Below are 15,402 nucleotides of genomic sequence, written 5' to 3'. Positions count from 1 at the left end.
AAGGAGATTTACCCTCGGGTGGCTACTCTGACCCCAGTGGGGCAGCGGTAGGTCCATGGGATAATGGCTAAGGGAGGGGGCTGCTGAGTCCTGTTCCCAAGCTGAGCGTGAAGCCAAGAAGGGTAATGGAATACAAGGCATCCATCTGGCCAGTTGGCCTGAGCCCTACAGGCAACTCCCATCTCCTACCCACAATACTCTCAAGAAGAGATGAGGAGGCAAGGTCAGATACAAAGCCATATTTTTACATTTATTTATATACGTATATTTACTTCAGAAGAAAAGAACAGGGACAGGAAAAAGCAAGCCCAGGGCTGCTTCCCTCTGCCCACTCCAGAGTCAGAGCTGGTACACGATAAATAGGAGTCAGCACTCAGAGACAGGAACTGGGAGTTAACTGGGGGGAAGGGGTGCTCTATGCACATGCAGGCTTTTATCAGGGGAGGGTATAATACGGGCAGAGGGACTTGTGCCTGAAAGGCCCTATGTACAGCTTGAAGCTTTGGGGAGATGAGCCCAGTGGCTACAGGAGTAAATGCCAGAGGGGAGAGAGGGAGGAAGGAATGGCTGCTAGACCCCACATAGGGAATGGAGCCAAGACACCCACTTACCAGTGCCAGCGGGGCAGCTGTCAGCCCCCAGCAGGTGACCCCGCTCCTCTCCCCTGTAGCCCTTTTACTTTGGTCCAAGGTTGACCCCCTGCTCAAGCAGCTTGGAGCCCAGCCTGGCCCCAACCCTTGCACTGAGGATCCCTCCTCAGGCATAGAAACAGCCAGCTGCTCACCAGATTGGGGCTATGCCGTTTCCAGAAGGGCTCCAGGGGGCAGTGGAGGGTCACTTTCCAGTTAAGGACGGAGGGGCCACAGTCTAAGGACAGGCACCCTCACTGAGGAAGCCCCAAAATCCTATTACAAAAGGTGGGGCTCAGCAGTTTTAAGGCGTTTTGGAAGGGTTCCCCCACCCCTGTGAGGGGGGAGAGAGAACAGAGTAGTCATAAGTAAGGCCTGGCCCCCTGCACGGTGTCGGGAGCCACATAATTCCTATGTCAGGATGAGGGAGTGGAGCCACACTGGGAAGAGAACTGGGAGGCAGGGTAGCCCTAACCCCCAGTTCCTCTGAGGATAAGTGCTTTGAGACCCATGGCAGAAGGGGGCGCACACCTCACAGGTTTCTTCAAATCTCAGTTCCCCACAGAAAGGCCTCCCATTCAAAGCTGAAAACGAGATGTTGGGGAAGGGGAAGGCCTGGTTCCCAAAGGCAGAATACCACCGGGCAGGGATGGCAATTCCTGTTCCCCTTTCTGAACCCATGTAGATGCGGCTAAAAGATTTCTGTACTCCTTCCGTGAGCCTGGATATGCGGCCTCCGAACGCTCCAGGCTAACGTTGGCACTCGAGTTAAGACTTAGTGACACAAGCCCACTGCTCCACCTCTGGGACGGGAGAGGGGGACCGAGCCTGCTGCCAAGCATGGCTTGTGGAGCCGAGCACAGGAGCCCTTGACTGGGGGAGACACGGTTACCAGCAGACAAGAAGAGGGAGAAGCCAGAGTCTTAGTGGCCGGGAGGGGGAGGGATGTCTCCAGCCTCCCTGGGATGGATCAGAGCCAGGGCCCTGTCTTTGTGTCTCCCCAGGGCTCTGCACTTCTCTGGGCTTTCCATCTCCATCTTTCCACTCCTGCTCTGGCTTAAGTGCATTTCAGTAACTACTCCATTAATTACAGCAAAAGCTATTTTTTCCACGCACCAGCCAAGGCCAGCCTGCTGCCTTGCAGGGATTCCCGCTCCTCTGCTCAGAGAAAATGATAGGTCACTGATACCACCTGCAAGCTCTGGCAGCTCCCAGGAGCCTGGGCCAGGGGGCCACAACACCCATCTGGGGGCTCACCAGGAACTTCCCTTCCAGGACACTCCAGGTTCAAGGCTTACCTGGTGCGCTAGCGCCCCCACCGGTTCAGCCAGGCACTAAGTACATAAGGCACATGATCAGTCTTTCCAGCCCTCCCAGGGAGAAGAAACTTCCTGGGTCACACTTAAAGCTTAAAAGTTCCAAGTCCAGCGTAACAGTCAAACCCTAAGAAGTCGACCACCTCGCCACCCCCCAGGGAGCAGCCTCGAAGGTGAGGGCTGCATACTCTCCAGTGACTCATGGATGCAGCCAAGTCTTGTAGGGATCCAGCCAAGTCCCCAGCTGTTACCAAAGGCAACAGGCCCCCATTTCAAAAGCGGGATGGCTCGCAGTCTGAAAAGGGGAGAGTGGGAGGACAGGCTCTGGATGGTCACAGGCTCCAGCCACGGACCTGAAGCCAGCCTTCCAACCACAATATGCAGATTGATACATATCAGTCCTGTCCTGGCCCCAGGTCTCTCTGGCTTCCTCTGTGGTATGTGAGGGGCAGCCAGCAGGAACAGCAACTCCAGTGTGAGGACTTCCAGTTTGACCAGTCGTGGGGGAGGGCCAAGCCCAGTTCAGTCTCCCAGGGAGTGCCAGTGAACAGCAGAGAGCTGGCGGGTGGCAGGCTCCAGTATAACACCACTGCATCCAGTGTGGAAGGGGCGCCCAGGGCTCCAGGCCCCAGAATGCTGCCACCTTGGAGAAGGCAGCTCAGTCACACAGCCGGTAGAAATGGAAGTAGTAGTCTGTGGCTGGCCGGATAGGGGCCTCTGCACTGCAGTTGGCCTGATCCTGGTGGGGGAGGGCAGCGGGAGGTGGCTCTGGGGGTACAGGACAAGAACACCCCCCACACACACAGCACCTCACACTGTGCCCCAAGTCTTGCCGTGTGCTCTCTGAACCCCCATATCCTTTCCCCAAGCCCCACGCTTGAGATGCAGGTGCCTGGACTCACCAGCAGTGCCACCCGGAAGTGGTAGGTGAATTCTCGGAAAGACAGGATAGTTATTGGCCACTGATGGGAAGTGCCCTGGAGAGAGAAGGGAAGAGAAGGGTGAAGACAGCCCCTACCCCTATCCCAACCAACATCCTTCACCACAGTCACTGCAGCCCTGGGCTCTAAGGCAAGTTTTAGGAAGGGTCAAGTCAGAGCTGAGAAGAGAGAAGGGAGGGAGCACATTCTGCTTGGGGAGGCAATGGCAGCCCCACTTTTCGCAGACTGTGCCAGTACCATAGCGGCCCTCCCCTGGTCCCTGCCTTGTCCCTTGCCACCTTCCCTCCCCTTATGCTCCAGGCACATCAAGAGTATTTCTTTAATCCCATCCCCACTACAACCCAATAAAGTGATGCTGCTTGTAGATGAGGAAGCTTAAAGTCACACAGCACCAGCATCTGGCAGAGCAGGGATGGACACAGGTCTGTCCTGCTCTGTCCCTTACAGAGGAGCCTAAGGCCCTGCTTCAGACAGCTTGCCTGTGTCCTAGCTGAGGCCCTGGCTTGGCCTCCCCAGACATGGATTCATGGATTCGGGCCTGAACTCCACATCCTGTGAGCAGCTGCCTAGGCTCTCCCTCTACTTCTGGGCGCTCTCTTCTCTGCCTGAGCTTCTTTTGAGCTTCTCACCCACTTTGCTCTACTCAAATTACTTTCTGCACCTCTTTTCTCCCCAGCCAGAGAATACATTCTCCAGGGCAAGGCCAGGATCCGCCCCCCACTGTCTCCACAAGGCTAGGCCCGGCACAGGGCCAGGGACATGGCCCCAAATACATTTTTGTTGAATAAACATGAGTTGGTGAGAAAAGATTCCCTTCACTTGTGCTGAGAGTCACAATTTGGGGTCACGCGGGGGTCACATGGCCAGTGAGGAGCTGGAAAGGAAAGGGTCTTGGTCATTTCGTTCTCAGAATAAGAGGCAGGCCTCCACAGGGCAGCCTGAGGGATCTTCCAAAATGGTAGACTGAACCAGGCCGCTGCCCAGTCTGAGCTTCAGGACCAGCCTCCTTCCTGTTTCCAGACTCCTAGCCTTCTGCCACAGCCCTGCCAGAAGGCCACACATTCCCTGGCCTCCAGACCGCACATGCTATTCTCCTGAGACACAGTCTTCTTTTCTTCTTCCAGCTGACCCCAAATCATGCTTCAGATTTTGTCTTAAACATGACTTTGGGGGTGGCCGTTCTGACCCTGAGGACAGACAAGGCTAGCTGTCCCTGCCAAGGACCCCTAGAATTCCCTCCCCACCCCCACACTGCATCCATCCCAGATTAGTCCTGGCAGAACTGTTTTCTTCCCAGGGGCTGTGTCAGGGCAGGGACGGGACAGGGCAAGGACAGGGCCAGGAGATGCTCCACAGTGAGCAGTGCATGTGTGCCCCCACCCCAAGGCTTAAAGTGCCCCTTGTGCGGGCTCTGACTCCCGGCTCCTTCCCTTCCCCTGTCTAGGGGCTCAGCTGGACCAGGGGAGATGAAGCTCTGGGGCCTGGCTGGCCTGCAGCTTCCCGGTTGCCTCCTACCTGGGTGTCTTGGTAGGTGTGCAGGCTCTGGGGGAAGCCCCCCTCCTCACACGGCTCCTCCTTTGACGTCAGGCTGCACAGCACCACAGACACGGGAAACGAAGAGCTGGGGGAAGGCCCAGTTAGCGGGGAAATGGGGTTCTGAGTTCCTCAACCCCACCTCACTCCCAGCCAGCCCTCCATGCCACCTCCCCTGCCCCGCTGACACAAGCCACGAATCCTCACACAGCCTGAAAATAATGCCTACTAGTCAGGCCTTAGACAGCCCTTCCCTGTCCACCGTTTCCACATGGTCTTCACACCCCTGTGAGGCAACAACAGTTTACAGATGAGGAGCTGAAGCCCAGAGACCGCCAGGGTCACACAGCCAGTCAAGCACAGAGCAGGCGGTAAGTTAGCATCCCTCCTCGGATCCCTTCCCCAAGTGGCTGTGACCCCTGTGTCTCCTCGCTCCCCATGCTGGCACTCACTTCATCTGCAGAGTCAGGCTGAGGTGCAGTGGGGTGCTGCTGCTGACAGGGATGTGGTAGGTGAAGTTTCCAGGCCTGAAAGGGCAAACCTGGCTCCTTATTCCAAGGCTACCCTGCCTAGGCCCCCTGCCTGGACTCCCCAGCCCCTGATCTGTACCAGAGCCCATGGAAAGGGGCTGCCCCTCCCCCGCCTTGTGGGGAAAGGGGGACGACATCTGGTCATCTGTACTGCCTGGGCTCATATCACTTGAGGGGATCTATCCTTGGGGCAAAGGGAGGGAGCCAAGCCTACCTGCAGGCATCTCCTGGAGCGCAGTACTGGGAAGTGATGGGCATCGAAGTCTCCAGCACCTGGATGGAGGTCAGGGAGGGCACTGGGTCTGCAAGGAGAGAGACTGTTGGGGCGGGGCGGAGGGTGACAAGGCAGGATACAAATGAGAAACTACCGTGCCTTTCCTTGCCAGGCTTGCATTCAGTCAGTCACTCACACCTTAGTATAGATAAGTTCCAGGTTATTCTTTTCCAGACCCCCCACAATGCCCAAGGTCACAGCACCATCTTCCCCAGCAGCACTACAAAGAGCCACTTCCCATGAGCCTGAGATCTGCCTCCTTGATAGAACCTGAACATGAGGAGCAGGGATGGGTCCTCCATATCCTTTGCCAGGGGCGTATAGGAGCCCGCTAGCAGAACCATGCTTCTGACTACACACATTTCTACATTCAGTTCAGTGGCATCAAGCTGGTTGCTTGAAGTCAGCCATAGTAGGAATATTCGCCACCAATCAGGGCTTTTTTTCCGAAGAGCCAACTGTTAAACACCTACCAGCACACTACTTGTGAAGGCTGTGGCCTATGTGGATGAACCCCCCACCAACTGGCTGGCTGGGGGTAGGACTGAAGTGCGACATGATGGGTGGGGGAGACAGGCTTTCTTGGTCATCTGGCTGCTGCCTGACCATCCCACTAGGAAGGGGAAGCTGGGGTCACCAAACATCTGCTAGACCTGGTATGTTTTCAGCTCTATGAGGACTAACGCAGGTACCCAAGGACCCCTGCAGGACCCAGCATGCCTGCAGGTTCATGAACAGATACCAGAAGGTACCCATCTCATTTCCCTTCCAGGCAAACTCCTGTGGGTCCTTCAGGGACTCAGCTCCAATGTCACCTCCTCCAGGGAGACCTTCCCTGATCACCTCCCCACCTCAGCCTGGGTGAAGTGCCCCCCCCCCCCCAGCCCTACATGTCCCCTCAGAGCCCCGTCACTCTACTACATGACTGTTTTCATGTCTCTGAGCATGAAATCCGGGGTCAGGGCATACCTGTCTTCATCACCCCAGTACCCTGTAGGGAGTCAGCCACAGAGCAGAGAAGGCTGGCTGGTGAGCAGCTAACCTGTGGGGTTTCCCCATCACTCTGCACTTCAATCTTAGCAAGTCACAGTTTCAAGCCTTTTTTTTTTTTTTCTTTAAGCCACAAAACCCATCAGATGAAAGCTGATAAGGAGGCCCAATACCCAGAGCAGAGCCGCCTGGCTGAAGCCTGGAAGGCCCCTGGCTTTTTCTGTGGCCTTGGCATCAGGCAGACTTGGTCAGTCTGTGGTTCTGCTGACAGGCCACATGATCTGTCTCCGCTTCCCCATCTGAACCACGGGGATGTGGGGAGGATTGAACGAGGTGATCTACATAAGGTTCCTGGCCCGACTGGTGGGACTCGGTAACACCCAGCAAATATCTGTGGCCTGGCAGTCCTGCACCAGGCCTTCGGGTGGCTGGGCTGAGGAGATGGGGGATGGGGAGGGCAAGTACCTGGCTGGCCCCGGGCCTGAGTTGGCTGAGCAGGGCTCGGGCCAGGCTGGGAGGCCCCTCGGCGGGTCCGACCATGGAGACTAAGGCTGGGGCTGTTCTTGGCTTTGCCCTGCCCTCCAGAGAAGGGGACTGCAGGGCTGGCCAGAGGCTCTGAGCTCTTTGGATGTTTGGAGTGGCCAATGCCATTGGCTGATAGGCTCCAGGATTTGGCTTTGATGTTTGTGACTGGCAGCAGGGCCATCTGGCTGGGGCCTATGGACAGAATGAGGGATAGGCTGAGAAGAGGGAACCGGCTGCCTCTGGTCCAGCTTTCTCTAGGACTTCACAGACTCTGGGTGACCTGCATCTGTCTCTTCGTCCCTTCTGGGAGACCCACCAATCTCTCTCCAGAGCCTCATTCTGGGCTCTGGATACACTCCCTCTAATGAGTCTTTAGGGCCTTTCTCTGGACTCACATAAAACCCCCTCAACCCAAACCCTGGACCCGAGGTAGCCATACCTGAGCGGTTGCCGGAGGGACTGGGACTGGGGTTGAGGCCACGGCCAGGGTTAAAGCTGGGGCCAAGACTAGGGGCAGTGGTCAGGCTGGGGGTAGACAACGAGCAGCAGACAACCGGGCAGGGGTGGCTGGAGCACAGGTCCAAGGTGGGGACGACCGGACCTGGTGCTGAGCGGGTCAGGCCAGTGGTAACTGAGGAAGCCAGAGGCTATGTGAGCTGGGCAGCTGGGCCCCCACCTAGAACATGGCCACCTCTCCCCCGTCCCCACCCTCCAAACCCAGTGCTACACGCACCCAGCAGCAAAGAGGGCTGTGTGCCTGGCAGCCCGGTGGTCACAGGGGACTGTCGGAGCTGAGTGGTCCCAAAGCTCTGGCTTAACCTGCTGGGGAAGGGTGGGCTGAGCTCAGAGCGACTGCAAGAGCCTCAACAGGGAGGCCTGGGAGTCCCGGAGGAACAGGAGGGACAGGAAGAGGTGGACAAGGATGGTGGAAAAGAGTCAGGAGCCAGAGGTAGGAGGGAGGGGACTTGTTCCAGACACATACCATGGGCACAGGGCCTCACTCCCCCCAGCGAGCTGGGGCCGGAGCAGGGCCAGAAGGCAGGAAGTGGACACGGCAAAAGAGCTAAGGGGCAGCAGAGAAGAGGAGGAGGGGAGACAAGTGCAGGGGAGGAGAGAAAAGACACAGTCAGAGGTAGCCCCAGAGCTGAGGTGACAGTGGGCAAACAGCCCAGGGTCCCACCCTGGTCCTCCTTACCTTCCAACCCCCATCCCAGTCTGTGCCCCTCAGATGCCCCAGACTGTCCGAGGCCCAGCTACCTCAAGGAGCACAGAGTAGACCACAGAGAAACACTGGTTTGGGCAGGGACGGGGAACTGGTCGCCTCTCCTCCAGGGAGACCTCCCCACCCACCCCCGCAGGCCCCAGCAGGCTGAGAGCCTGAGGTGCGGTCCCCATGGGAGGAAACAGCTTCCATAGCAACTCTGCCCCTGGGTGGCCCACCAAAGCCCCACCTGTCCTGGCAGCTTGGCCAGCAGCCAGGCCTCCAGGGACATACCCATCAGTTTCTACCAGGTCCTCCTCGGTGCGCAGGCTCAGCACATACAGTGTCGACATGGACACCACGCTGGGAGCCACAAGAAAGGGCCACTGTTAGAGCTGCAGCCACTGTCCCAGTCCGCTCTCTAGGGCAGGGTCTGCAGGCCTTGGCTCCAGGGGATGGGCTTGCGAATGAATGATGCCTGTAAAGGCGTCTTCCCAGCCCCAGGGGCAGGCCCTAGAGGGGGGGGTGGCCGCTACCTCCCCCAAGACCTCAGCCAGGGCTTGATCTCCCAGCCACGGCTTCCTCTTCCTCCAGGCAGGCAAGGGCAACGGCAAGGGCCGCTCAACTCCCCCCAACCCCCCTCCCCCGCAGGCCACCCCTGGAGCCCGGGGAGAGGACAAGTCACCTGAAGGCCATGACCACTACCAGGGCAATAATGGTTCCCTGTAGGAAGCGCTGGTTGATGCAGGCCTGGTCTGGGACCACAGAGGATGACTGAGGATCGAGGGGGAAGAAGCAGAAAAGGTTCAGGCTTAGGGAGCCTGTGGTGTCACTTGGCGGGCTTGGGCTCTGCTGGATGTGGGGGTGCTACAGTCTACTCATTCCTATGGGTGTTGGGATGGGGGTGGGGGGGTGCAGCACAGAGGGAGAGGAAGGGGAACTGGGGCCAGAGAGCTAGAGAGCTGAGAAGACAGAGGAGCTCTTGCAGTCCGAGAGGCTGCAGAGGGAGGGCCCGGTCCAAACTGCCTCCCGTCCATGCTGCCCTCACCTTGCTGGCCACCTTGGGGGGCCTCTTCTTGTGGGGCACACTGCCCGCCCGGCTGAACTGGCTCCCTGCATGGCTGCAGCAAGAAGTCCAGGGTCAGAGGAGCCTCTAGGAAGGGGGTCTTGCCCTGCCTGGCCCGCGCCCCCACCTGAAGGCGCCCGAGCTGCCGGTGGACTTGAGGCTGTCCAGCCGCCGCAGTTTGGCCAGCCTGTGGCTCCAGCGCTCCAGCTCATCGATGCGCGTCTCCAGGTTGTCCGTCAGCTTGCACAGCTCCTTCACGGCACCCACGTTCTCCATAAAGATGCGCTCCTGCCACAGGCAAGGGGCGCCATCAGCCCCCAGGAGCCTGGGCGATGGGGGGCAGGATGGCAGCCCCACCCCATAACCCGCGGCCATGTGGAGGCCCTCAAAGCCTCCCTGCCCTGGCCAGCCTGGGCTCCCCCACTCCTTGTGCCTGCCTCCAAAATGCACCCCCACCTCCACTGGGCCGGCCCTTTCCACCCCGTCAGAACACCATCAGAACACCACGGGCTCTCAGAGGCTCCCAGCCTCTCATCTGACGAAAGTGGTGCCTCAGGCTTTGGCTCCCAACTATTCAGCCAGAACAGCACTTGGTCCCCACAATGAGGGGTGTTTCGGCTGACAGCCACCTGAGGCAGTGGTCATCTTCAGCCTCCTTTTGAAGGGGAAGAAAACGAGACCCCATGAGCTTGCTCTGCCTGCTGAGCACACACCCAGAGTGTTGCCAAGGCCCCTGCTAGCCCTTCCCTGGAGGGTGGGGCTGGGGCTCTGGGCACAGTATGAGAGGAGGCTGGGCGGCCTCGCCCCTGCACCTCGGGGTGCCTGGTCTCTGAGTGGGAGATGAATGCCCTCCCGCTGGCCCCCGCCCTCCCGTCGGCTCCCTCAGCCCTCCCCACCACAGACCTTGTTCACCACCAAGAAATTCTCTACGGTTTGTCCATTGGCAAAGACCATGTCTCCAGTGTCCTTCACGGCTTCAGGCAGGATCTCCTTCACTTCCTGCGCGATGACACCTGCGGAGTTGTGGGGGAGCCACTGGAGGAGGGCGAAATTCTGGGAGCTAGAGATTTGAGATGCAAGGAGCCCCGGAGCAGGGGGTTCCCATGGACAAGTGTTCAGAAGGTTGCAGTCCGGGCTCAGGTTGTGGGGTTCCCCAGCCTGACGTAAGGCTGGATTCCTGGGAGAGAGGATCCAGGGGAAGTGGGCAGAGATAGAGGCAGGATTCACCTAAGACCGCGATGCCAGGACTTCCAGTGTCAAGAGGTGAGCTACTGGGCACCTGAGGAGGCCCCGTTTTCCAAGGGCCGAGGGGCAGGACTTGTAGAGGGTAGGATGTTACAGTAGTTGAGGAGAGGGGCTCCTGGGAGTGGGGTTTCCAGGGGGCACGGTTACTGAGCCCCGAGGTGGCTGGGTTCCCAGACCCCAGCCCCAGTCCGCGCAGGCCGGTCGCTACCTGTCTCTGGCGCCGTGGCCTCGATGCCTGCGGTGGCTGCAAACTCCGGCTTGTATCTGTAGTGCACCAGCCGCATGCGCGAGATCCTCTTCAGCTGCTCCGTGGTGTCCACCTGAACGGGACCCAGGGCCCAGGTTGAACCCCTCCCCTCCCGGCCCATCCGAAGTGGGCCCTGGAGCTCAAGACTGCGGCAACAACACAGGCCCTGCCGAGTGGCGCGGAGTCCTTCCAACACCAGGGTCCCGGGACGGAGGGGTGGAGGATTCGAGAGCTGCCTGCCTCCCCGAGGTCCTCCCGCAGCCCCGTACCTCCCGAGGGTGACTCGGCCCGCCCGCCCGCCCCACGGCCCGTCCTTCGCCCTCAGCCCGCCCCCACCTCCTGCACGTGCTCCTTGGCCCGCAGATCCGAGGGGTGCATGAGCGAGCCCATGACCTTGACGTTGCCGTGCACCACCAGCGCCTCATCGGGCCGGTCCGTGTTGATGCCCACGCGGCCATGGTGGAAGACGGTGTCAGGCACCTGCGCCCGCTGCCACAGCACGTCGCTGTCACTCTCAAACTGGCCTGGGTTGGAGGCCTAGCACGAGTGGGGGGGTGGGGAGCTGGGTCAGTCCCGGGGGAGGTGGGACGTGCAGTGCCCTGGGAACAGGGGAAACCCTGCAGCCACCCCTCCGGCTCCAGCCAGAAAGTCTCATCCCACCACGCCCAACTTAACCTGTCCCTCCCATTGTGGCGCCTTTCAAGTCACTCGTGGGATCGCAGAGCTATCCAGGTCTTATCCACCTCCACTCTTGTGAAGGAGACACCGTGGCTCTGAGGGGGGAAACTTGCCCGAAGCCACACAGCTAGTGCCTACCAGGGTCAGCACTCGAGCTCCTGACTCCCCAGTACCCCAGTATTTTTCCTGCGTGCTGTTTCTCCCCGCACTGGGGACGACTCTTGATCCCCTGGGAGGAGGGAGCCCTCACCCTCACGATGATGCGCTCTGAGATCTGGGCAGCCAGCGTGTAGTTCTGGTTCTGTGCGTGGGCCTGGAGGGCCACCACCAGCATGAAGTACCTGGGGTGCACAGGGGTTTAGAGGCCCCCCGGGGTCTTGCCCCACTGGCCCCTGCCCGCCAGTCCCCCTTCCCATGTCGGATGTACAGTGCCCTGGCTCCAGCTCCAGCATCCCAGGGGCCGAAGGGCATGAACACCTCAGCCTACAGAGGAGGAACCCGAGTCTCCACTAGGGGGCACAGACTCCCCAGGGCCTGGAGCTAAGGAACCACTGAGCTGTTCCTCCAGAGCCAGGCTCCTGCTTCCTCATCCTTAAATCCGTTAGCCTTAGGTCAGAGTCTCAGGTCTCTTGCATAAAATGGGTCCGTCTGTGGGACACTGCCCCACGGGGTGGTGCCTTCCTGCCCCTCCTCCTCAGAAATAAGAGGGCCCGCCAGGGCAGGGCTCCAGCCTGCTCACCTCTGGTCAGGGTTGGGTTTGCCCTTCTTGCGCATGTTGTTGGCAGTGGTCTCGCTGAAGTGCAAGCGCCCCACGGTCACCTTCGTGACCTGCTCAGGGGGCAGATTGACCCTGCGGAAGAGCGGCAGGGGACTCAGGAGGCAGGGAGGGGACAGATACTGTGGGTGCTCCCCAGCCCTTCCAGGCACCACCCCTAGAGGGTCAGATACTCACGTGACCGGATTAAAGGGCCGCTTGCTCCGGTCAGACTGCGACTGTTCAATGTTGATGGACTGGTTCAGGGCCTCCAGCTGGGGGAGAAGCAGAGGCCGATATACATCAGGGCCGGGGTCCCTCCCTGGTTCTGTCTCCCTTTAGCCGCTCAGTCCAGGCCTGGCCCAGCCAGAGCTCCCCAGGAGGCGGAGGCATGGCCCTCCCCTCCATGAGGGCACCGTCACATCACTCTCCCCTCCGTGCGCACGCACCCATGCATTCCAGACACACGGCCCCCATGTCCACACCCCACATGCCTCCACCTTCGCTCACATAACCCTAGCCGACCTCCATGAACACCCACTCCCACCCAAACCCACACCCCCCCCCAGACCCTCTCCCACACCCACATCGCCTCAACCTCTCCATGCCATGCCAAGGTGCCAGGCCTGGCTCCCCACACAGGAGGAAACACACCTGGCCGTGCCCCCAGGAAGCTCAAGGGCCCCAAGTCAAGCACTCCTGGGGTGGGGCTAGAGGTGCCACAGGGAAGGAGCCTCAGGGCAGGTGTCCCTAAGGACCCAGGCCAGTAGCAGAGTGAATGGGAAGGCCAAGGAATCGTCTCCCAGGAGCGGAGGGATGGGCATTCTCAAGGCATCCCAGAGAGCGGGAGCTGCCTCAGGAAAGCAGGGGCTGTGTGAATGGCCACAACCGGTCTGGGACTGGAGTGAAGGGCTAGGTCCCAAAAGCCTTTGTGGCCTAAGCTTAGAAGTCAAGGCTTTGCTGGGAGGGCACCAGGTGCTTTGGAAGAATGGCTAGTATCATGCCCACCAGTGTCTCAGGGGGAACATGAGTTGCAGCCAGAGTGGATGCTGCTGTGGTCATTTAGATGAGGTTGGGGGTTATGGTCTGGTCTGGGGAGAGCCAGAGAGGAGAAGACAGGGGAAGGGGCCAGGGTGGGCAATGCTCTAGGGGAACAGCCAGGCCGGGTGCATGATGAGGTGAGGGCAAGTGGGCCCCTGGAGCCCCACTCCCTGAGTGGGGAGCCCCGAGGGCGGGGTAAGATGACAGGGAGTTCATCTGGGGATGGGGACCAAGGCAGCAGCCAGCTTAGGGCAGGGTCTCAGCTGAGGGCACAGACTTGGGGTCAAGGTAGAGAAGGAATCAGGAAGCATGGCTGAGAACCAGGAGCCTGACAGTTCGGGTGCAGGTACACTCACTTTGCCTGGAGGTCTTTCAATCTCAGGCGTTCCTGGCTCCCACCCTCCCCTCCTTGCTGAGCCCCAAAACCTGCCTTCACTCCATGCAGTTTCAGGTAGAAGCAGTCAAGAGGCTTGAGGCCTTCAGGTGTCTTGACATACTTGGGCTCACCCAGCATCCCGATGTACACTGTCACCTGGAAGTGGTTTTTCTTCTGGCACACGAAGGCGTCGTCGCCCACCGAGAAGTTGAAGCCCTTGTCAGCGTCCACACGGTAAGTGAGCATTGGCCTAGGGGCAGGTGAGGGTACTCGCTGGAGGCCCCCCAAAGCCCGGCCTGGAATGTCCCTCCCACATGCCTACATTCCAAAGCAACTTCCTCTCGGTATCACCAATCCTCAAACCACTCATGAGGCTGCCCCCCCCACCACACCGCCACCGCTTCTCAGAAATGGAAACTGAGTCCCCGGAAGGATCTGAGCTCAGGTCTGCCACCTCTTCAGCCAATATTCTCTCCTCTACGTAGCTTGGAGCAGCCCACCCTGGTGATGAGAGAATCAGGGCCAGAACCCCGAGGCCCCACCAGATGGGAGTGAGCTCCTGAGGAGGGGGCTTGATGGCCCCTCCTCACACTTGGCTCCTTCCCAGAACGCTGCCTGAAGACCGCTCCTCATGGGAGATGGGGTGAGAGAGGGTGAGAGGGGATGTGTCTGCAGAGCCTCACTGGCCTGACAGCTGGTTGCCATGGAAACGGTGGAACCAGGCGCCGGCTCTGCACTGGCCCAGCCCCTGTCCACTGGCTTGCTCAAGCCCCCAGAGTCCTCATTCTGACTCCTCCATCTGCCCAGGTGGGGAGAGGGGCACTCTGTGCAGCCCAGACCCAGTCTCAGTTTACCTATCTATTGCTGGGCAACTATTCCAAGTATGGATCCTTTAGGGGACCTCTAGGTGGCAGGAAAGAGGGCAACTGTTAGCCCATCCTCACCCAGGTCCCCAGGCACAAGCGGTGCCCCTGACGCCCAGGAAGATGGACAGAAAAGGATTCCAAACTTGAGGGAAGAGGCTTTGGGGCCTGGCTACCACCTATATAGGAAGGCCTGGGGTTCCACCCACCTGCCCGCCCCAGGGGAACACCCACCCAGGAAGTATGCAGGCCACACCAGGGTTTCAGCTGCCAGCTTCCTGGCCTTAGGGCCTGAGATGGCAGGGCTGACCCCGAAAATATGGTAGTAAGAGCAGGGGGTCCCCACCAGGCCATAAGGGTGGGATCCCCGAAGACCTCCCCCCAGGCCTGGCAGGGCCTCAAGGGATCCTTCAGCAACTTACAGCAGGCCGGATCCCCCCAACCCTGAGGGCTTCTGGCTAAGAATCCCACACAGCTGGGGAGCCCAACTCCAGGAGGCCACCCTGTCCAGGCCTGGCAGTGTCCAAAGGGAATCAGTGAGCCACACTCTCAGCCCCACTGGACTTCTGCGGGAGTGAGGGGAGTGGTCCCAGAGTGCTCTTGGCCTGGTCCCAGGAAGTGAATCTGCATGGGTGGGTGCTGAGGGAGAGCTAGGAATGCCCGGACAGCCTGTCCTCCCCCACCCCTTTGTCCCTCCCTCCAGGGAGGGGGCTGCTGCCAACACAACTTCCTGCTACCTTCCTGGAATGCAGGAGTGGGGGAGGAGGAGCCAGAAAATATCCATCCACCCACTTCTCCCTGACTTGACTCCCACTGGCCCCACCCTAAAGACGCTGCCTTCTTGGGGAGGCCTCGGGCTGGCCCAGAAACTGGGAACCCTCAGTGCCAATCCTGGTTCCGCCCTGAGCCTGCTGTGCTTCTCTAAACCAGGAAGATGCTGCACCCTGTGTGCTCCCAGGCCCTGCTCTGGGACCCTGATGCCAGGGCTGGGGGTCCCCAGAGATGGTAACAGGAGGGGCGGGGTGTGGCATGAGACACTCACAGCTCTTTGTAGTTTGCATCGTACAGCGTGGCCCACTTGTTCTGCTGATGCGGTTGCCACTTGATGGACTGATAGTTGGGGTCCAGGTAGGAGCCGCTGAGGCTGTCATTGTCCTGCAGGAGACCTGGGAGGAGCAAGCACCTGTGTGGGC

General features: G+C 59.7%; 1 protein-coding gene across 16 annotated transcripts in view; it reads right to left on the bottom strand.

The window, feature by feature from the left end:
- Positions 1-224: 224 nt before the first annotated feature.
- Positions 225-15,402, bottom strand: part of MYRF (myelin regulatory factor) — a 32,954-nt gene continuing 17,776 nt past the window's right edge. For 2 of the 16 annotated variants that reach the window (XM_077861871.1, XM_077861886.1), the window contains 21 exons: positions 15,252-15,375; positions 13,401-13,596; positions 12,128-12,204; positions 11,915-12,025; positions 11,426-11,516; positions 10,834-11,034; positions 10,459-10,570; positions 9,909-10,018; positions 9,133-9,293; positions 8,988-9,060; positions 8,625-8,713; positions 8,234-8,302; positions 7,721-7,801; positions 7,472-7,560; positions 7,178-7,369; positions 6,679-6,930; positions 5,164-5,266; positions 4,872-4,946; positions 4,402-4,507; positions 2,848-2,922; positions 225-2,713 (listed from right to left, as the gene is read on the bottom strand). In XM_077861871.1, the coding sequence (XP_077717997.1) occupies positions 2,468-2,713; positions 2,848-2,922; positions 4,402-4,507; positions 4,872-4,946; positions 5,164-5,266; positions 6,679-6,930; positions 7,178-7,369; positions 7,472-7,560; positions 7,721-7,801; positions 8,234-8,302; positions 8,625-8,713; positions 8,988-9,060; positions 9,133-9,293; positions 9,909-10,018; positions 10,459-10,570; positions 10,834-11,034; positions 11,426-11,516; positions 11,915-12,025; positions 12,128-12,204; positions 13,401-13,596; positions 15,252-15,375 (2,633 nt within the window). In that variant the 3' untranslated portion in view covers positions 225-2,467. The other 14 variants (XM_077861873.1, XM_077861872.1, XM_077861876.1 and 11 more) reach the window with 14 other exon arrangements.

The sequence above is a fragment of the Canis aureus genome, chromosome 21, assembly GCF_053574225.1.
Source record: "Canis aureus isolate CA01 chromosome 21, VMU_Caureus_v.1.0, whole genome shotgun sequence".
Taxonomy (NCBI): Eukaryota; Metazoa; Chordata; class Mammalia; order Carnivora; family Canidae; genus Canis; species Canis aureus.
The sequence above is the reverse complement of the archived record's forward strand: the minus strand, read 5'-3'. Positions and strand labels throughout refer to the sequence as shown.